The sequence below is a fragment of the Poecile atricapillus genome, chromosome 20 (assembly GCF_030490865.1).
Source record: "Poecile atricapillus isolate bPoeAtr1 chromosome 20, bPoeAtr1.hap1, whole genome shotgun sequence".
NCBI classification, from domain to species: Eukaryota; Metazoa; Chordata; class Aves; order Passeriformes; family Paridae; genus Poecile; species Poecile atricapillus.
The window spans coordinates 9065283-9087351 of record NC_081268.1 but is presented as its reverse complement, the minus strand read 5'-3'; the positions used below and the strand labels follow the sequence as shown (position 1 = coordinate 9087351).

At 48.5% G+C, this 22069-nt stretch overlaps 1 protein-coding gene across 2 annotated transcripts; it reads right to left on the bottom strand.

Moving 5' to 3' along the window:
* Positions 1 to 302: 302 nt before the first annotated feature.
* TNFSF15 (TNF superfamily member 15) lies at positions 303 to 20899 on the bottom strand. 2 transcript variants are annotated; one of them, XM_058853427.1, is made up of 5 exons: positions 20520 to 20899; positions 20174 to 20426; positions 13060 to 13111; positions 12301 to 12348; positions 303 to 7113 (listed from the first exon to the last, which is right to left on the bottom strand). In XM_058853427.1, the coding sequence occupies exons 1-5, from the start codon at positions 20882 to 20884 to the stop codon at positions 6686 to 6688; spliced, it is 1146 nt and encodes a 381-aa protein (XP_058709410.1). In that variant the 5' UTR covers positions 20885 to 20899; the 3' UTR covers positions 303 to 6685. The 2 variants fall into 2 exon arrangements, with proteins under 2 accessions (XP_058709410.1, XP_058709411.1); XM_058853428.1 differs by having other exon boundaries at positions 20513 to 20615.
* Positions 20900 to 22069: the final 1170 nt, after the last annotated feature.

The following is a 22069-nucleotide window of genomic DNA, read 5'->3' as shown; positions in this document are numbered from 1 at the left end:
CCAGAGAAACCCCAAAGCTGGATGAATCCCCTGGGATCTTGTGCCCAGCTGGGAGAAGGGGTCAAACTGAGAGGGATCAGCATCGGAGCCAGCGGGGAGAGCTGGGAATGTGCAGCTCCTGTGGAGTGTCCTGCTCCGGAGGATGGAGCTCCTGGAGTGACTCTTTAGGATGGGAGTGAGGTCACCCTCCCCCTAATAAATGTGCATTTAACATTAAACCCTGTTAAACCCTCCCCACAAAGATTTCCCCACCCACCCCAGAGTGGGAGCAGTGGGGTTCTCCCCTTCACCAGGTGCAGAAAACCAGCACAAAAATCCCTCTCCAGCCTGGGAGAGAAGCACCTCTGGTATTCCCCCCTTCCCTAGGACGTGCTGCTTTCCAGGGATGTGCCTCTCTCCTCCTCCACTCTCGAGAGAGGCCTGGATTTATTGAGAGCAGACACTTTTTATATGATTAAAAGAAGCCAAACCGCAGCACGATGCTCACACTCGGCGTGTTTAGACCACAAAGAATCTCAAGTTATTACCCTGAATATGCAAAGCATGGAGTAAAATGGCAGTGAAATGGAATTCTGCCCTGCTCAAGTTAAAACAGAAAATAATAGCAATAATAATAATAATAATAATAAAACTGTGCTTTGCTTTTGCTAAATGTGAGGTAGATATTGGATTAAAAAGAACAGAGAGCAACATAACAGCAAATAACATATTTTTTTTTGGTGTCACAGGGGAAAGCAGCCTGATTCCCACTGTCTAATCAACTCCTGGCTGAGCTACAGAGGCTTTTAACAAAACCTCTCAGGGATTTGCAAGTGGGTGGAAAACGGGGGAAACAAATTTCCTCTATCAGAGTATTCCAGTGAAAACCTTCCTGGAGGTTTCAGGAAGAAACCTGAAGAGCCCTTCCCCAGAAACCTCTTCTGAAGCAATTTAAATGTGATACTCTGAGTTCAAGCCAGGAAAACAAAACAGATTTTGAGAATAAGGAATAATATGGGAATAAAATGGGAATAAAATGGGAGAATGTCTCCCAGTTCTGTTGGTGGAAAGAAAGGAATTTGTTTTTTTGGCAGCAGAGGAGTTGAAGCTAACAGCAGCCAGGATGAGGAATAAATATCCAGGGGATGCTGCTGTTCTGCTGGATGGGTAAGGACAGCAAAGCTGGAGCTGGAACAGGGTTGGGGTGCCCAAGGCTCTGCTGCCTTCACTTTGCCCAAAATTTGGCCAAAATCTCATTTGTCCAAAATTCCCTGGTTGGGTTGTGCCTGTCAGCCAGGAGCTGAGTTGGGAACACAGAATTCCCCAAATTTTGTGTATGGTTTTTTGCCTTATGAAGTTCAAGCGTCTCTAAATTCCCAGGGGAAAGTCTGGACCCGATTTCACTCTGCTGAGGGACCTCTAATTGCATAAATTAATGATTACACACAACCAAACGGGTTTGTTATCCATCAGCTCTGCCTGGCTGCGTTAACTGGTCACTCTTAATGGTGATTAGTGTTTTGGGAAGGGGACTGGGATCAAAAGTGGTCACATTCGTTAAGTTGCATTTTTATTATCATAAAAAATTGGAAAATATAAAGAAGCTAAGTCAGTTCTTGTGGTAAAGGTACATCTCAGTGCTGAGGCACAAGACAAAAGACAATCCCTTCTAGAAAATCCCTTACAATAGCAAAATGCTATTACTGGTGTGTAGCACCCACATCGGGGCAAAGATCCTCAACATTTTCTGATTCTTCTAAAGAACGAATTCTCTCCTCATTTCTCAACTGAAATGATGGGCCACTCACAAGATAAATAAAACAAAGGACAGGGTGGTCAGTTGTGCCATAGAGGGGTGAAAAAACAAGATTCCTTCACAATTCTGGAATGTTGTGTTGAGATTTTTAAGCGAATTCCTAAATCTGTTGGGCTGGGTTGGGGACCCCCTTTGTAGAGAGGTTTGCTCATCACATCCCCTGCCCTGTCCCATCCAAAATCATCTCAGCAGAATCTTTTTGGGTGATGTTTGACACCTTTGGACACCGATCCTGCCAACACCCCTGTGCTGGAAAGTCCCTGCCACCACTCCAAACCATGATGGAGCTGAGGATGATTAAATTAAATTAAATTAAAACATTCTATCCACTTTCAATTTGAGTCATGTGGATTTTACTCCTCCCATCCACCAAAGAGGAGCTGGATTTTACCATGATCCCCTTCAGCCACGTGCTCTGGGCTGCTTCCAGCACAAATAAATGTTGGCAGGGTTGGAGCTGTTTTCTTTATACCTTGATTAAAATGTACAGAATTTACTTCTGCACATACATGGAGAGAAAGTTAATGCTTATTTACCAATATTCAGTTTTTAAGGGGAAAGGAAGTGGTAGGTAATGAACTCTTTGATGAATTTGAGTTGTGTTTAGTGTTAGTTTTTTGAGGGATGAAAGAGATTAGGGAAGAAGACAACTCCTAAGATCTAGAATATTTTGAGCAGTTGTTAAAAAATAATAATAATTTGATTCTTCTTTCAATAGTTTTGTTCTAAAAGTGCTTTTGGGTACTTTTTCCTAAGAAATGGAAGGGTCAAAGCCTGAAATCATTATTTAGCCCAAACTGCCTATTTCACCCTTTTTTCTCCAGATTCCATTATTTTTTTTAATGATAATGATTTTAATTTCACAGCCCCCAAAACAAAGCACATGTTCAGCTTGACCATAGACTTTAAGATCTCTGCTTCCCATGACCAGATCTCATCAGCTTCTCATTCAATTGAAAATGCTGATGCCTGGGCATTTTCACATCTCCAGAAATGTTTTACATTTCCTATCTCACCAAACACAAATTTCTGAGAACACTCACGTCCTTATTTAACTTTTTTTTTTTAAAAAAAAAATAATCTGAGAATCCACAGTTTAGGTTCAGTCTGTTGGAGATATTTCCCTTTAAGCTTGACTTTAGTCTCACTGAAGTGGCTTTACTCTGAGTTCATTCCTTTGACTTCTGTGGAGGAATATCTAATATAAAACAGGGCCAGAATCAGCCTCTGAACACTTATTTTAAGTGCTGGTTACTGTTACAGTAACACTATTAGCACTGAAAAAGGGGAAAAAAAGGAATAAAGAGAATTTCCATGAGGATACATGTGGGGATAAATATGCCAGCACCACTTTAAAACAAGTAATGCCACATATATTCTTTGATTTCCTATAAAATGTGTGCTAAATTTGCTTGAAGCTGGTGTGGGTAATGGGGTGCAAGAGCTCTAACTGGAATAAAATAAATATTTCTATGGATTATGGATCAGGAGAATCACACCTGGAAGGCAGCTGCAGCAGGAAATGTTTTGCTGGTGAAATTCATCTTTAGTGTGCAGTGGACACAAATGATGTGCTAGAAAAGGCTCATTATTGCCAGTGGGTTCCTGGAATTTCTCTGGAATAGCCAACAAGTAAAAATAATTGATATATCTGTGTGTGTGTATCCCACAGAAGGCTCTTGGAATGCCAAATGTTGCATTCCCCACTCTGCTCCCCCAGCCCTCACAGTTCCCATGGTTCAGCACACCAGGACTGAGTGATGGTGCCTTGGGATAGAGTTTCCCTGGAAATCTGCTGTCCCAGCCCGCCAGGATTGCCTTGTGCCCTCAGAATGATCAGTGCATTCACAGAAAAGAGAAGCTGAATTACTGTAATTATCCCAGAACAGAGAGAATTTCCCATCCAATTTCCTCTGAGGATCAACTCAAATTCACCCAATTTTGCCCTTTGCAGAAGCTCTCCTGCCTAATTACTGGAAAATCAGCTTGGAAAGATGATTTCAAATCTTCCTTTATGAGACTGACCACGTTGTTTCATGTGCTGTCACCTAAAGCCCTCTACATATTCCAAAAGCTGCAGATTTTGTGTTTTCATGAGTTCAGATCCCGTTTTGGGCACACAGCCAAGTGATTAAAGACTCCAGGTGATGTGCTGGGGGTACACTTCCCAAAATCTGAGACATGGAAAGGCTCAGGGTTTCACAGGGAATAATTTTGTCTAGAAGTGCCAAGAGTGAGGGATTGGGGGAGGATCTCTGAGCAGGAAGAGGAGCCCTGGAAAGGAGCTGGATCACCAGAACAAGGCTGAGGTCGTGTGTGCTAAACATTGAATGGATAATTGGGGAATAACTGCTCCAAACAGCTTAAAAAAACAGACTGAGCAGGTGGAGATAAAATAGGAATAATGACTCAAAGATGGAAGTGATCTGAATCACAAAGACATAAGAGGATCCCTTGACTCAGAGTGTTTCCATCTGCCTGCAGGATAATTAAATCCAGTTTCTCCAATCCAAACCTATTTTGAGGTGTCAGTTTTCTTTGTGCTCCGGAGAAATTGAGTGTAAAACGTGGCATTTGGATAAAGAAGTGTCCTTGCACCTAATGGACAGGGCCAGGGAGGCAGGAAGGGATCAAGAGGACAGCTGAGATGTGGGGAAGGCGGAGGATGAGTCAAAGAAAGGATGGGAAGCCAAACTGGGATGAGGTTTTGATGCAGGGAATTCGTCAAGATCCCCAGACAGGCAGAGTTGTGCCAGGGGCCAACACTCATTGATGAGAGTCAAGGAAAATCTGGAAGTGAGAAGACACCCACAGAGGAAAAGAGGGCAGGGCAGGGTGGCAAAGTCCTGGCTGTGGTGATGTGCCTAAAACAGGGAAGGACTGAGACTGTGGAATCCAGGAGATGCAGGATAGGGAGGAAGGGGCAAAAAGTCTCCATTTTGAGATGATTTACCACAAAAGACCTGCCAGTTTTCATGCCAGCAGGGAGGTCCTTACACCAAGACACGAAGCCACAGAGATCTGGGTGCTGCCTGGACCTTCCTTCCTCCTGCTCTGCTCCTCTCCTCCCTTCCCAATCTCCTTTGGCCTCTGCTCCAGCTGCTCCACTGACTTCTTGTCAGCCCAAATGGATCCTCCCAGAGCCACAAGAGATCTCCTGGTGGGAAGGGCTTTGCCATGGGCAAAGCTGCAGGATCACACCTGGGGTTGGCTCCACGACAAATGCCAGGTTCAGCTCTCCAGATACAGCCCCTCACCCCCAGGGCTGCAATTCCCCACCTCAGCATCTCTCCAGCACTGATGGCTGGGCTTGGAGTGGGAACACCAGCTCAGGCAACAAAGCCTTGCTTTTCTGGGCAAGAAGTGGAAAAATGGAGGAAATCCAAGGAGGTGAGGCGGGGAAGAGCTGTAGAGAGGGGAGCCTGCTGGTTGGGAGTGGGTGCTTGGCTGTGAGACCTGTTCAGGGTGTGAATCCAGACCCATGAGGATCCTGAGCCACTGCTGGAGATGTGTTTGCTGCAGGAGGGGAGGGAGAAATGGGAATCTCCCTGAGAGACAGAAAGATCTGTGGAAATGAATATGTGCAAGGCGGGAAGTTCAACACCCCTGAGCTCCACCAGGGTCGTGTCTTTGGATCTTTTCACCTCGTGTGGGGACAACTGGTGGCCAACCTTCACCCAGGGCAAGGCTGGGGAGTCCCCTGGGGCCAGGGGCCACCGTCAGCAGTGCGTGGAGCCCAAGATGTGATTTCTTTAGTTGCATTAGTTTTGCATTAATTCTAATGGAAAGCAAAACATCACAGAGGTTTTCTCCCAAAATTTCGGTGGCTGATTTAAAAGTGTGCAAAATTCTGCTCTGTGTCTCTACCTTGTTTGTTTTTTTTTTTTTTCTGTTATCCTAAAGTAAGGATCTGGAAGGGACATTCCACTTTCCTGCTGAAACAGAAAGTGTTTTGTGTGTTCCCTAGATCTTTTCCAGAACATTTTGAGGCTGTATATGGACTTGGAGAACTGCAAACATTTTTTTTGGAAAAACCAAAAATCTCAAGTAGCTTCTGCAAAGCACAAGATATAATTTTAATCTACTTTACAGGGAAGTTGGAAGGGATTAATTAAGCAGTTAATAATTAACCTGAGCTTTATGTTAGTGCAAAGTACTGAGTAAATCTATTCATAAGGAATTGTGAGAAGTTATTACCTTTTAGAAATGAGAATCTGAAGAAGGGTCATGCAAAACTATACTGGAAGTGCTGGAGAAAGCTCAAAAACCCTTTTTTTCTTCTTTTTAAGTTGAGGAAATTGTAGATTGAAGGTGGAATTACTGACATAGCCTAGCTCAATATTCAAGATGAAAATTCCTACCTACAGATATCAACTGTTCCTCCTTAGTTTACCAAATTTCGAAGAACTCTAAACTTTTCCTTTCAAAAATACATTTTTTTCACCCCCTCCAATATGACTTTCATTTTTCTGTTTTGGCTTTTCTCTGTTTGGTTTGGGGTTTTTTGGCTGTGGGTTTTGTTTTTTTTTTTTTTGGTTGGTTTTGGTTTTGGTTTTGTTTGTTTGTTAGTTTTGTTGTTTTGGGGTTTTTATTTTTGATTTTTTTTTGTTTTTTTTTTTTTTCTGGGGATGGGTTTTGAGTTAGTTTTGGTTGATTTTTGTTGGTTTTCTTGAGGGCTTATTTCACTTCAACCTGCAGCTCCACCTTTCCCTACCCATTAAATTAAGGCTCTGGTGAGCTGCAGGGGAGTGATGGCACAGAAGGAGGAGGAGGAGAAGAAGAAGAAGAAGAAGAAAAACAGCAGAGATCTCACCCCAACACGCGCCCACAAAGCCAACGAGGTCCCCCCGCTGGCCCTGGAGGGATCCCCCACCAGCTGCTGCCAGAGTCCTACAGCAGAAAGGCCCCAAAGAAAGTTTTGTGCTCCTTGGTGTAATCCACCAGCTTGATGTCACTCACGTTGACCATCAGCTTGTCTCCCACCTCCAAGGAGACAACAGCGCCCAGATAAATGGGCTGGAACCAACCATTGCTGTTCTCACTGAGGGTCTTGGTGCCCATCAGCAGCTGGGTGGGCTCGGGGTAGCTGTCAGTGACCTTGGTGATGATCTCAGTGACAGAGCTGGGCTTGTGGCTGCTCTCCACGGGCCCTCGGAAGGTGACCTGGGCGTACACGTAGTAGTCCCCAGACACAGGAATCACCAGAGCGTTGCTGGAGTAACTCAGGTTGTTCTTGGTGAAGGCCAGGCCTCGCTTGTCTTCCCACTGCAGGATGGGCATGTGGCTCCCCACGGCGCTGGCCAGGTCCTGCTTCTTCACTGCAGGAGGGAGAGAGAGGGAGAGGAGGGTGGGTGAGTTTGGCACAGCCAGGGGTGTGGATCTAACGGGAAATCTCTGCTCCAAACGGGGAGGAAGTGAAAGAGGGTGAGCAAAATGCTGGGGGAGAAATGTTCTTATTTCTCAGCTTGGAAACTGAGCTGAATGTGCTGCAGGACAACTGTCCAGTGGTGTTTTCCAGGGTGCCCACAGGGCCTCTGGGGCTGAGCTGTCGGGGCAGAAAGCCAAGGGTGCTTCAGGAAGATCCTGGCAGTGTAAACTGTGCCTGGGGGTCCTGCTTGTGGGTGAGACCCCAAAGGATGAGTGAGACTCCAGGCTGAGTCTCCTGGCACTGGGAAGCGATGGAGATGGCTTTACCTTCCCACCTCACCCATGTCCAGAGTGAAAACCTTGTCCTCGAGTGACAGCGGCACTGGGACAGTTGTACTGTGCTTGTTCCTACGGGCTGGGCACAGGAAGAGGAAATTCTAAACATCTTTTCCTTCAGCAGGGGTGGATTCCCATTCTGCTTCTTAGAAAGGCAGTGCTGAGCTCGCCAAATGTCCACACTGGTCACCACGATGTGTCAGCAAGCCCTGAGACACTTGGACTTCTCCTCCTGCCAAGCCTCTTCTTAAGGGGTTTGGGGTTTCTCAGCCCTCGTCTCGAGCTTCTCCTCCTGAGTGCTCCCAAGGACAATTCTTTTGTAGAATTGCTTTTGGTCTATCAGGGTCATTGGATTTTTAGCAAAAACCTCAAAGACACCACTGTGCTTCAAGACAAAGGGAACACATTCTATTTTAAACCATTTTTATTCCTCTTTTCTTTATTTATTTCTTTTTTCTGGAACAAAATACTACATTTGGAGTCAGCCTCAATATTCCTCCGGACTTTTTTTTAACCCAATCTTGTGGTGAGCTGATTACAAGCAGAGCTCCATCCTAAACCCAGCATCAGTCTGATCCAAGCTGAGGATGCTTCCCAGGCTGCAGGGGAAAAATGAGGGAATTGCTGCCCTATTGCCTTCACCACTTTGATTTCTCACACACAACAGACAGGACAATAAACCTCAGCCCTTGCATCCTTTTCTGCAAGAGCTGTCCCTGCTCTTTACTGACTGCCACGTTAAACTGTTGTGCTAAAACAGCAGCAGTGGGAAGAAGAGGATAAAAAGCGTGGAGATTATCTCAGGTATTAAAGTGAACCTGGAAAACGAATGATGAATGCTTAGAAAAGATTGAGGGAACAGAGCTCCAGGAACTGAGACCTTTATAATGAGCTTGTGTTAATGTTTGAAGTTGATTTTTATTCAGTATTTGGGGAAGGGGGTGTGTGCATGGGAAGGGTGGCAAGCGGAATGCAGGTGAGGGAAGGCTTTGGAATTCCCTTTGCAATAACCATTAGGTCCATCCTGGCTGAAATGAGACTCAGAAAAAGGATTGTGCTCATGTCCCAGTGGCCTCTATTTCCCTCTTTTCCAACAATAAATAATCCATGTGGAGACAGGAAGGTGTTAGGAGTGCAATTCCTTTTATATTCTCTGAGTAGCACAACAAAATAATGGCCTTTTCTCTTTAGTGCTGCTGAAGTATCAAATCTGATCTCTTCCCTAGAGACAAAGTGGATGAGGAAAGAAATTCTGGGAGGACAAGGAAAGGAAAGCTAAATTATAGAAGCATTATAAAGTTGAACACAATGGAGATACAGAGAGGTGAATTAAAAAAAAATGGGAGTGCTCCTGGTCTGCCTTCATCCTCATCCACCTCTTGGGTTAGGGACTGCTCTGAATCCTGGGAAAAGCTCAGGGAGCTTTGGATCACGCTAAGGTTTGCAGGAGCCTGGAGCAACACATCTCAGAGAGCAGAGGAAATCTTGTTTGAGGTGGGAAGGATGAGGAAAGATCAGAATATTTCCAGAAAATGTCCTGGGCTCTATTCCATCTCTGGAATCTGGGGGGAAACTTGAAGAGAAGCTGCCTGTGAAATATTCTGTGGAATGATGCATTGGAAATGTCAATGACACTCAATTCCACAATGAATTTTTATATTCGTTATAAAATGTATTTTATTAGTTATAAAATATGATAAGATCTCAAATGAACTGCATGACTTCCTAACTTCTAGAATTAGTCAGGTTTCACAGCTTTAACCTCCCTCTTAGGATGAATCTCCCTCTATTGATGCTCTCTATTTTCAAGTTAATTACTTTTCCCCGTGCTTTCAGTAACAGTCAGGAGAATAAAATGAATGTTCAAGTGCTTTTTAATACAGCACAGCTCCTTTTCTAGCAGCAGCTGTTTTTTATTTATTTCTAAATAAATAATAGCAGCTGCTCTGTTATTTATTTCCTAAATTCTGGAGCTCTACTTCCTGCATATATACCTATAATTCCTGAAGGAATTAACATCTGCTTTTAATAAGGGATTCATTGCCACATTTCTCACACACTATAAATTCCTGGCATCCCTTAATTCTCCTGTCCCCAGATCCCTTTTGGTTCAGTCTCTTGCTGGAGAATCCCTGTTGCCTGTCAGATTTGGGATATATTTTGTGCTGAGTCTGTGGGGTTTCTGCAGTTTTTCACACCTAATCCTGAACTCTGAGTCTCAGCAAGGGTTTGGAGCCCGTGGTGAAGCCCTTGTGGTGCAAGGTCCTGTGTCTGCAGGGTCTCTGGAGCTCAAGTTCATGCCCTGAGGGTTTAATGAAGGTAATTTGGAAGCAGAAATGATTCTCTGGACAGATTCAGAGATGGGCTGGGGACCACTGCAGCACGAGGAGCACGAGGCAGGTCCTGCAGCACTGGTCATCCACCGTGCCACAGGCTGGTGACAAGAAGGAACAGGCACTGCCCTGAATCCTGAGCCCAAATCCAGCCAAAGAAATGGGGAGAGGATGATGGCAGGCAAGGAGAAGCCCCAAAGAAACATTAATGCACAGGAGAAAATGGGGTTGGAGGGAAGCCTGAGCTGGGCATTGGCACATCTCAGTGGGTAAAGTCATCAGGGAGGGGAGAGCTCCATTCCAGATTGGATGAATAAAAATTCTCAGTGTGAGTTAAAAAGGCCAAGAGCAGCTGGAAGATTTATCATAGAGGAACAGACACCAAAACATGGAGCTATTCTGCTACTGCCAATTTATCAGTGCATTCCCAAAGAACTCTATCTAATTCTCATTCCTCTCACTCCTCTGCTCTCACCTTCACAATAGATGTGCCTAAAACTAGAAGAAGACAGAATAAAGGTGTGGAAGAGATCTCCTACAATTTAGGATTTGTAGTCTGCCACTTTCACATTGAAAAGGGCACTTGAGGTGGGGAAATGTAACAAAGATCAGGAGAATAATTATTCCTTCTACACTTTCTATGCCCAAGTCATGGTTTCTGAGAAGAGAAAATCAGGGTGGAACCCAACAAATCATTATGCAAAGAGTTGAAAATAACAGGAAATATTCTCTGCCTGCAAAGTGCTGTTAAGCTGGGAAACTCATTGCCACAGGGAGAAGCAGCAGGAATATGTTCAGGCTAAAAAAGGGTCAAAGATAATCCACAGATATTGGGTTCCTTGGTTACTACGTAGCACAGAACAGACAGGAGAGCAAAAATTCCCTGAACTTTCCCCTTTTCTTGCTCTTTTCTGTGGCCAGCAGTGACTGGCCCTCAGTGGAATGGCAAAGAGGATGGCCACAGTCCCAGGGAGGCTGCCTGGGAACGATGGCAAAGGAATTTTTGTAAATATGGAGGCTGAGGAAATTTGAAGCAAACTGTTGGGTGTTTCCCTGTAGCAGCTGGGATTTTGTGTAAAGCAGGGAAGTTCCCAGCAGCAGAGCAGAGCTTTGGCTGCTCCTCTGAGTCACCAGAGCCTCTGGATCTCTCTGCCATGGGGGACTCAAGAAAACAAAGTCTTACAGTAGCAGACATGGCCCTCCTGCTCTTTAAAACTTGCACTTAATCAAAGATGTGATTGTGGACAAGGACAGGTCAGTTTTGGAGCTCCAGAAACCCCCGAGCCAAAGGGAAAAGCACCGAGGATGTGCATCAGGAAGGAGCTTCTGGATTAAGGGAAGAAAACTCTGCTGGGAAATGCTTCAGCCCTGAGCTGAGGATTGATGGAAGCCTGCAGGTGGATTTGGATTGAGCTCTGCAGGAGGGTTTGGGAGAAGCATCCCAGCACTTCCTGCATTCCTCAAGTTGCAAAGTGCACCCTGGGGCAACACTCGGGGTGTTGGGGAAGCCTCTGCAGGGGGAGGAATAAATGGCATCAGGCCAGCTGGAAAACCCTTTGGCACTCACTGGAGCCAGACAGAAACTTTTCTCTGGGAATACTTAAATTTTCCATGTGGGTGGAGCTGGAGAGGATGGGAGATGTCTCAGGGCAATGTCAAGGCTGAGGTGGGGAGATGGAGACCTTGGAGGTGCTGGCAGCCCCTTGGAAAGGCATGGAAACCTCTTGGAAAGGCATGGAAACCTCTTGGAAATGCATGGAAACCTCTTGGAAAGGCATGGAAACCTCTTGGAAAGGCATGGAAACCTCTTGGAAAGGCATGGAAACCTCTTGGAAAGGCATGGAAACCTCTTGGAAAGGCCTGGAAGCTCTTTGGGAAGGCCTGGCAGCCCACACCTGTGATGGTGCCTTCCTGCCACAGCATAAAGGCTTGGAGGGCTCAGCTTGGCACTGCCCTTCCTTCCCCTGCTTGCTGTGAAAAGTGTCAGAGATTATCTCATTGAAAACAGGGAGGAGGATTTATGGGAATATGGTGTGTGTGTGGTCTGAGTCAGGCCTTATAGAAAATTAAAATAAAATTGGCCTGATTTGACCTGGTTTTGCTCCAAAATTTGTAATTCTTGCCAATCCACTGCTCCACGAGGTCTCACTTGAGCTCCTTCCCGTGCCTTTTCTGGAGGATTGAGCAGATCACTGAGACATCAGGCATCTATTTCAGTTCAGTTACAAAAGCTGGTTGTTCAGTGAAAGAAAGAGCTTGGAAAAGTGGTGACATTTCTGTCAGCTCCCTCCTTCAGGGGCCCTTTCCCACAGCCACACTGAACTCAGCCTGGTGTGGTCAACGAGGCAAAGCTGATTATTGTGCTCCCCATGGTTCCTGCAACCCCTGCTCCTGTCAGATCCACACAGACCGAGGGAACTGAACCACATCATCTGCTGTAAAAAGGCTTTAGTTTTGAGCAAGAATTACCTGTCAGGTGAGCTCGTGGCTTCTCTGCACTGGAGAGCGTGTTCGTAACTGAGGGAAAAAGGAAAAAAATGGTGTGAGGATGGTTGCTGCTGTTCAATAATGAAATCACAGAATATCCTGAGCTGGAAGGAACCCACAAAGTTTATCCAGGTCCAGCTCCTTCCCTGCACAGACCCCCCAAAATCCCACCCTGAGCATCCCGGGAGCTCTGGCAGCCTCGGGGCCGTGCCCATTCCCTGGGGAGCCTGGGCAGTGCCAGCAGCCTCTGGGGGAAGAACCTTGCCCTAAGTCAGCAGAACGTGGGTGGTGATTGAGAGGAAACGTGTGCAGGCCCCCTCCCCTTCTGCAGAGGGCTGAATCGGGAATTATTTGCTGTGGTCTCTTACTGACATCCCCGAGGTAATAAAACACAAAGGAGGGAGTTTGTCAGACCTGCAGCATCAACAGGGAGCTTTGTGGCTGTGTCCTGAACTGCCAGAGGGAGAGCAGGGGGGAACTGTGAGGAGCACGGGCTCCCAAATCCCTGCCTGGGCTTGTTCAGGGGGTCCCACTGACCCTGCAGGGCTGTGGGGGCAGCTGTGCCTGCACAGCTCTCACATCCCCCATGGGTTACAAATGCTCCCATTTCACTCTGGCCCCGGTTTCCTCCTGCATCTTCTCACCCAGCGGTGCCCTGGCTGCTTTGGGCAGGAATTGGGGTGCTGAGGGCAGGGGGAGCCGTGTGCTGGGATTGCAGGGGGGAAAGGGTGACAAACTCACCAGCAGCTACTGCTCGTTGCTTCAGAAAGCGAGAGCCCCCGTCCTCTGTGACCTGCAGGGCAGAGAGACAGGCAGTCAGCTCACAGAATTATCCCAGAACATGAAATAGCTGCAGTAATATCGCTGAGTTCAGGCGGAGCTGTTCGAAAAGGTGAGATTTGCTTCACTGCAGGATGTTCCTGCTGTTGGTCTGGAACTGCCTTCATCTCTGGAAGGGTTCCAGGAGCCTGGGGGAGGTTTGTTAACTCAGGCAGCCGGGGATGGTGACTGCCCAGCGCTGCTGGAACCCCTCTGCTGCCCCTCGATCCCTGCAGAGCAAAGGGAGAGACCTTAGGGCAGGGCAGGAGCCTTTACAGGAGCCTTTAAAGGTTCCCCCACAGCACCAGCAAAGACATCGAGGTGGATCAGCCCCACCTGCCTTTTGTCCTGCACCTGTCCTCTTCCAGACTGAGCCCGTCCCTCAGTTCTGTCTGGAATTTTGGGTGACTTCTGGAGGGACAGGAGCTGAGCAGATCTGAGAGAGCAGCTGCGGGGTGAGCTCTGCTGCTCTGAGCCTGCTCTGGGGACGGCTCATCCCTCCTTTCCTCTGCAATTCCCCTCTGGAGCCGCTCCCTCACGGCCCTGGGAGCTGCCCTGCTGCCCCTGAGCCCGAGCCGTGCGGGGGGACCGGGACCTGTCCCACGGGCACCCCGAGTCACCCGGGCACGGCCGGGGCTGCCCCAGCGCTCCTCGGGCAGATCCAGAGGGAGGAAACTGCGGGATGCTGCGGGAGCTGCGGGGATCTCCGGGATGCTGCGGGAACTGTGGGATGTTGCGGGATGCTGTGGAAGGTGCGGGATGCTGCGGGAGCTGCGGGGATCTCCGGGATGCTGCGGGAACTGTGGGATGCTGCGGGATGCTGTGGAAGGTGCGGGATGCTGTGGAAGGTGCAGGGAGGTGCGGGATGCTCCGGGAGCTGCGGGAAGTTGCGGGAAGTTGTGGAATGCTGCGGGATGCTGCGGGGATCTGTGCGATGCTGTGGGGATGCTGCAGAGAGCTGTGGATGCTGCAGGAGGTGCGGGATGCTGCGGGGATCTCTGGGATGCTGCGGGATCTGTGGAATGCTGCGGGATGCTGCGGGGGTCTGTGGGATGCTGAGGGGATCTGTGGGATGCTGTGGGGATGCTGCAGAGAGCTGTGGATGCTGCAGGAGGTGCGGGATGCTGCGGGGATCTGTGGGATGCTGCGGGGATCTGTGGGATGCTGTGGAAGTTGTGGGATGCTGCGGGATGCTCCTTCTGCATCCGGCTTCGTGCGGCTGTGAGGAGCAGCCCTTGGAGCAGCCTCGGTTATGCTGACCCTCAGGACTGACCCTCAGGACTCATCCTCAGGACTGACCCTCAGGACTGACCCTCAGGGCTGACCCTCAGGGCTGACCCTCAGGACTCATCCTCAGGACTCACCCTCAGGACTGACCCTCAGGACTCACCCTCAGGACTGACCCTCAGGACTGACCCTCAGGACTGACCCTCAGGACTCATCCTCAGGACTGACCCTCAGGACTCACCCTCAGGACTGACCCTCAGGACTGACCCTCAGGGCTGACCCTCAGGACTGACCCTCAGGACTGACCCTCAGGACTCACCCTCAGGACTGACCCTCAGGACTCACCCTCAGGACTGACCCTCAGGACTGACCCTCAGGGCTGTCACAAACCCCCATCCCAGAACATCTCTCAGGGACACACGGGGCTGGCACGTTGTGTTTTATGGGCAGCCACCAAAAATACATAATAATAAAAGAATGAATAAACAGAATAAACCACCCCTGGTCAGCTGATAGTGAAGGATCTGAGGCCAATAAAAAGGAGGATCTTTGCCCAATAAAAGGCTGAGTCAATATTAATGTGTGGATGCTGAAGCTGTCTCCTGCTGGCTGTGTCTCACACAGCTTAGAACACTGCAGGAGAAGGAGAAAATAGATAATTTATATTGGCTGGGGAGGGGAAATGTTTGTGGAAGGAGAGTCAGCCTGCCTGGGGCTGGGGACTGCTGGCTGCTCCAGTAAACTCAAAGGTGGTTTAATGTTTTACTGGAAGTAAACATCCATGTGCTCCTGCAGAAAACAGTCATTTCTAAAATAGTTGCTTCAGTGTGTTGGGAAAAAAATGGAGAAGGAAAACAGCAGGGAAAATTCCCCTTTTGGTTTTTATTTCATTCCCTTGCCCACCTGTACAGAAATGTGTGGCCCAGCCCCAGCAGGCTCCTGGCAGAGAGTGCTGTGAAACTCCAGTGTGGGGCTGAGGGAAAATTGCTGCTGTGCTGTCCAGGAGATTTCTGAGCCTTTCATGATGTGTCAGGACTTTCAAAGTCCTGCTCTCTGTGGTGAGTAACCATGAGTGCCCTGCTGGTGTGACCCAGTCCCTGCCCTGGTGGGAAGCACAAGGTGAGAATTGAGGATTTCCCTCACACTCCTCTTGCCTTCAGCCAGGTGTATGCACCTAGGAGTACATTTACACATTCCTTGTGTTACATTTCCCACATATTTCCCAAGTGACTAATTCTCATTAGTGATCCCATCCTCTACAGATCCTGCAGCCAGAGAAAAATTCAATCCCAAACCTACATTTAAGAACGTAACTTCTGTGGAACTGTTTACATACTTGAAGCCCAACTTGTATAAACTCGGTTGCTGCAATCCAAACAGAGGTGGCAGGAAAACGGGAAGGAGAGCAAGAGGAATTCTGCTTCTTTACAAAAGATAACAAAAAGGTTTTGTTTAAACCTAAATTTACTTGTTTCCCAAGAAATCCAGCTGGAAACTGCAGGAGCAGGAGCTGCATTCAGAGATGCTGAAGGACAGAGCAGGGGGATTGAGCTAGGTGTGAAATTATTCTGTTGCTTGGCAAAGGCATGGCTGTTCTTTTTATCCTAATTGTGCTGCCTCATAAGGGTGTAAATATAAATCTGAATCTCCTACAGAAAACGTGTTAGCAGAACACAGTGCTGCACAATGAGCACGTGTCAGTGGTACCTGTGCATTGATGGGGAGGGAGAGCTGAGCAGCAGAGAACATTCAAACAATCTGTGCTTTTCTCTCTTTTCCCTTCCTTGCTCAGCTGTGATCCTGAAAAGTTCACAGCCTCAACTTTCCCTTTGGTTACTGCGGAGAGCCCAGCCACTGAGTGATGCTGAAAATCCCACCTTGAGCTGACTCACAGATATTTGGAGAGACAGCTCTAATTACCCTGGGGATTGCTGTGTGCAGAACACTTCTGGAACCACAAATATCCAAAAGCCCCGGTGCATTTATATCCAGACACTGCTAAACCCAAAAAGAAGGGCTGATATCCAATGGCATGGGAAGAGCAGCTGGAACTGCAGGCAGAGGGACTGATAAACAAAATACCCCCAGCTCCTCTATCCACTCCATTTTCACAGGGGGGAATCTCTGCAGTACATAAACACAAATTTTTCTAACTCCAGAGATGCTGCATGGCCTGGGCTGGGAATTTTTGGTAGGAATTGGTCTGTGCCAGTAAAAACTGGCTTCAATCAGAACATTTTGCTGTCCAGGGGAATCCTGTACCCAAGACATGTGCCCACAAGGAACATTTGCATCCAGCATCAGTGGCCAGCCAGGGATTTTAACTGGTGCTGGCTTTGGAAGGGGAATCCCAACACCTGGGCCCATCCAGGTGTGCTTGCTGCTCCTCCCCAGACATTTCTCCTTCCCCAAAAACCAGGAAGCCTTTTGAGGTTCTCCTTCCTTTATGGGCAGGCCATGAGGGCAGATCTCTGCTGGGATTTGTTGCCAGCTTTCTGGCAGGATCCAGGTGGAGCCTCTGGGGTTTTCAATCCTGCTCTGCAGCAGGTCCCTTCCCCACTGCCAGCTGACACGGCACAGACCTGGCACACAGGGTTTGGAATTCCTCTGGATGCTGCTTGCAGCCCTGACACGCCATGGAAAATAAACCCAAACACCAGCTTCTCCAGGCTGCTTGATGCTCTGCTGAGTGGGATGCTGAGGCAGCCAGAGCTGCTCTCCTGTGCCATTCCATGGATGGTTTTTGGGAGCTCAGACTGAAACTTGGCTTCCCTTTGAGGAAGGATGACCCTTGCTCCGGCAGGACACCCCTATGGCCTTTACATAGATTTCCTGCTAGTAACACAAGCCATGTGTTCTGGGTTGAAAAACCCTATTTCCTCTCCACACTCTGGATTGAAGCACAAAATAAAGTGATTTCTCTGTCCCAAAGGAACCTGGAAGGTGTCCAAGGAAAAAAGGTCACCAGACTGGAATGATTCAATCAAGATGCATCATCCCATGACACAGAGGGAACACACGTGTGGCTGTAATGACATAACTTGTCCTGCTTTGTCCTGACGGGGACATTTCCAGCTGAAGAGGTGAGTTTGCATTCCTTCACATGCACCCATGACAGGGATGACCAAAGCAGCGTGCCCAGGGACACACAAACCTTCCTGGGCTTCCCTTGTCCTCCTTGCTCCAGGAAGGACTCAGGAATTGACTGAATCTGCTCCTCACCTGCCGAGTCCCTCCCTCGTGTCCCCAGAGCACTGGAAGGTGGCAATTGTGTGTGGGCAGAGCTCTGGGGCAGCCAGAGGGCTGCAAGGCTCAGGAGGGACAAACTCAGTGCTGCTCACTCGTCCCAGAGTGCCCACACCCCAAACCCAGTGCCCAGAGAGCTCTGCCACACCTGGCTGGTCCCAGAACTCCCGATCCGAGCTGTCGATGGGGCACACGAGGATGGAGCTGTTTAGCAAACTTTGAGTGCAGAAGGAAACGCAAGAAGACATTTTCCAGAGAGCTTTTATGCCCAGAAATATTCCCAGGGACTGACCCACCCTGAAGGTGCAGGCTCCTGGGGGAGCTGACAGCCACAGGGATGAGCACAGAGCAGCAGGGTGAGTGAAATCCCAGGAACAGGCAGTGCCCAGCTCCTCCCAGGGCACCCAGCCAGCCTCCATGACTTTCCTCTTCCTCCCTGCGACTCGCAGAGCCTGGAACTGCTCTGATCTCCTCCTTACATCATTGTGGAAACATTACGTGTCGCTAATTGTGAGCAGGTGCATGGGAATGAACACCTGCACAGCAATTCCGACCCTTTACATTCTGCTTTTCCTCTTCAGGAGCCAAACCCACTCATAAAAGCACTTTCCTCTGCCAACAGGATCATGAGCCACTGATTGATTAAACAAGTGATAATTTTTTATTATTCTTCCACTCCAAGATTGTTTCGAGACTAAATAATAATAATAATAAGTAATAATAAAGAAATAATTAATTAAATAACTTAAATAATTTGATTGATTGAACAGGTTAACGTTTTGTTAGTCTTCCACTCCAAGATTGTTTCGAGATTAAATAATAATAATAATAATAAATAAATGATTAACTAAATAACTTAAATAGTTGGATTGGTTGAACAAGTTAACATTTTGTTATTTTTCCACTCCAAGATTGTTTCGAGACCAAATGATAAATAATAATAATAAATAATAATAATGAAGAATTAATTAACTTAGATAATTGGATTGATTAAACAAGTGAACGTTTTGTTATTCTTTCACTCCAAGATTGTTTTGAGACCAAATAATAAAAAATAAATAAGTAATTAAATAACTTAAATAATTGGATTGATTAAACAAGTTAATATTTTGTTATTCTTTCACTCCAAGATTGTTTAGAGACCAAATGATAATTAATAATAATAAATGATAATCATAAAGAATTAATTAACTTAAATAATTGGAATGATTAAACAAGTTAATATTTTGCTATTCTTTCACTCCAAGATTGTTTCGAGACTGAACTGTTCTGCTCTCGTGGGATGCAAACAAACCCAGAGCATCAGCAGAGACTGCCCAAAGCACCTCGTGTCCTTTACCCCCAATCTCTTTTCAACCCCTCCGCGTTCAGCCTCTGCCCTGCCACAATTCCACACTTGTGGAACTGAAGGAATCCTCTCGAAACGCTCTCAGAAAGGTCCCAGCCCCTGGATCCAGCTGTGCTCTGGCACTGCAGCCAGGGCAGCCTGGTTTTCTCAGCTGGAGCCGGCAGTGGCAGGCTCAGGGCAATCCCCAGCTCAGCCACTGAGGAATTGCCGGATTTAGAGCCCGAGGGGCAGCCCCAGCTCGCAGGGAGGCAGCGCAGAGGATGCCGCACCCTGAGCATCCCTCGGGCAGCGCAGCCTCGGGGTCACAGCGGGGCCAGCACGGCCCTGGGAGCTTCCAGCGGCTCCCACCCTCCCTAAACATCCCCGGGCTGAACGTGAGCCGGGTGACACCGAAAAACAACCCCCCCTTCTCGGGCCCTTCCTCCTAACCAGCTGATTAACTGCGGAATTTCAGACCTGGAGCTAAAAATGCAAAGCTTAATCCAGCAGACCTACAGCAAGGGGCATTCCTGCTGAACTCACAGCTCCCGAGGGAACCGGAGCTCGCAGGAGGGATGGAGCAGCGTGGGAGAGGGTTGGAAGCAGCACAGCACGAGTTTGTACGGCTGCGAGCAAAGTGGGTGTAGCTGTCTGGCAAAGGAGAAGAGCCCTGGATTGAGAGTAAATTTTAACGAGGAGTTAGAAACAGGATGCCAAGTTTAGAGTCAGGCTCCCTTAATTGTCTCAGATCTCCGCAGAAGTTCGCATTAATGATGATCACTGATTCACCAGAGCTGTGGCAGCCAGCCCGGTGACGGGTGACTGACCCACTGACATCAGCACATCTCCCTGAAATCACACACTGCCAGGGAAAGCCGCACATTTAACCCGAAAGAAGGCAGGAAAATGAGCCACAGTGTCAAAAATCTGGCAGAAATCAGTGCACAGGCAGTGATTTCTACCAATCAGTGATTATTTTTGGTTTTAAGCATTCCTCGCAGCACAGCAATAAAAGTTTTTTAAAAGAAGTTTTTCGCACTGCTTGTAACCTCAGTGAAAATAAGGAACCGCTAGTTAAAAATACCGAGCAATAATCAGATTTATCCTCTGGGTAAAGAAGAAGGAATGCACCAGCCAGTCCCACAGGTGCCCTCGAAGGCGAGAAATTCACGAAAAGAACTCCAGAAAGGCTCCGTTGGGAGGCGCGGGACGGAGCCAGGTGAGTCGGTGCCTTACCTGGCTGCCGCAGGAGCCGGGCGCTCGCAGGTTCCCGAGCAGCAGGTAGGCTGTGGGCAGCAGCAGCAGCAGCACGGCCAGCAGACACAGCAGCAGAGCCCAGCGCATCCTCCTCAGATCCCTGCGGAGCTGCATCCCGGAGCTTTGGGCGCCGCCGGGAGCCGCGGGCTCCGCTCCGATCTCCACCGCGCTCTCCATGGCAGCAGCGTCCTGCGGGACAGCCGGGCACGGCCAAACCTCTTGTGGCGCTGCCCTGCATGGAGACCCCCATTAAATAAGAGCTGTCCCGAGTGTGGGAAGGCACCGGAGCACACCCTCCCTCCCTCCCGAGGAATGCACCGCCTACAGTAGAAACCGAGCCCGGCAGGAGCAGCGGGAGCGCCGCGCTCGCTCCGGCCGGCTCCTGCCTCCGACCGCTCCTGCCTCCCCCCGCTCCTGCAGAAGGAAGCCAGGAAAGTCCCGGTGGGTGGAACCAGGACCAGCCCTGCTGCTGGGCTGGATAAGCTCGGCAGGCTTTTCCTCCTGGCAGAGGGAAGGTGAAACCAGCGGGAGTGAAAGTGAGAAGCAGGGGGAGAGCGAGAGGCAGAGGCGAGCGGAGCCCGGCGGTTTCTTCTTTCCCAGAGAAAGGGGAAGAGGCTTTTGGGGACGGTGAGATGGCAGGAACCGAGTGACCCCAAAGAAGGGGTCCGCTCCTCTGACGTGTTGCTTCATGTCCCCGTGTCAGCAGAATTCACAAGAGGCTGCCCTTGCTCAATGTGCAAAAACGTCGGGGCTTAGGCCCAAAATCGGATGTTTGTCTGCTCTGGGTTCACCTTCTCCAAAATCATCTTACCAAAAGAATTGTGCTGTCACAGCAGGCTGCTGTTGCTGCTTGGAAAAGTGTGATTTTACTGTACTTGGGGGGAAAAAGGATGGCAATTTTGGCTGCCAGCTGCTGCCCCTGACAGAGAGGGGCTGCAGCCTTTGGGATCCCCTGGAGCTGAGCTGCAGCACAAACCGGGAGGAACGAGCTCTGCTGGCAGCTGATGTCCAGCTGGAAAGGGTTCCTGTATCCCAGGAATGTTCCTTCCTTGCTCCCTCTGCCCCTCTGCAGCAGCCCACCCTCCCCCAGGAAATCTGCTCATTTAGGAAGTGCTTGGCATGGAGGTGTTGCCATTTAGACTTACCCAAACTGTTGAAGTTGGAATTTTTTTTGTCCCCAGGAAAGTTCTTATTAAAACAGAAACTTTCTTTGATGTGTACTTTGATATGCACACACAGTGATGTGCAGGAACTTCTCCTTTTCCCTGGGTAGAGAAACAGTCTGGAAAGTTCAACACTTTTTTTTTAGTGAGAGATCTTTGGTTTCCCCCCACCTCCCCATGAAAAGCATTTCAGATTTGGGCTTTTAAAAAATAGGATCAAAGAGAGAAAATTATTTTCTCATGTCCCAGGCTGGCTGTAACATCCCTTTCCTTTACAAAAATTCAGCCAGCTCTTCTTACTTCAATGACACTGCAAAAAAATCTTCCTATGCAGAAGTTGGGTGCAGCTGTTGATACTTTGGAGAGCTACAAGTCATGTTCTGAGCAGAACACGTGGTTTGGTCAGCGAGGCTGACTAAGGCTGCCAGCAGCAAGGATGGGATCCTTGCCAGCAGAGCAGGGAGGGAAGAGACTGGGGAAAGTATGGAAGAGTAAGCAAGAAATAGTGAAAAGCAGGATGGTTTAGGGAGATAAGAGAGGATCCTAGAATGGTTTGGGTTGGAAGGGATCTTAAAGGTCCCCTAGTTCCACCCCTGTGCCATGGGTAGGGACACCTTCCACTATCCCAGGCTGCTCCAGACTGGCCTTGGACACTGCCAGGGATCCAGGGGCAGCCACAGCTGCTCTGGGCACCCTCACAGGGAACAATTCC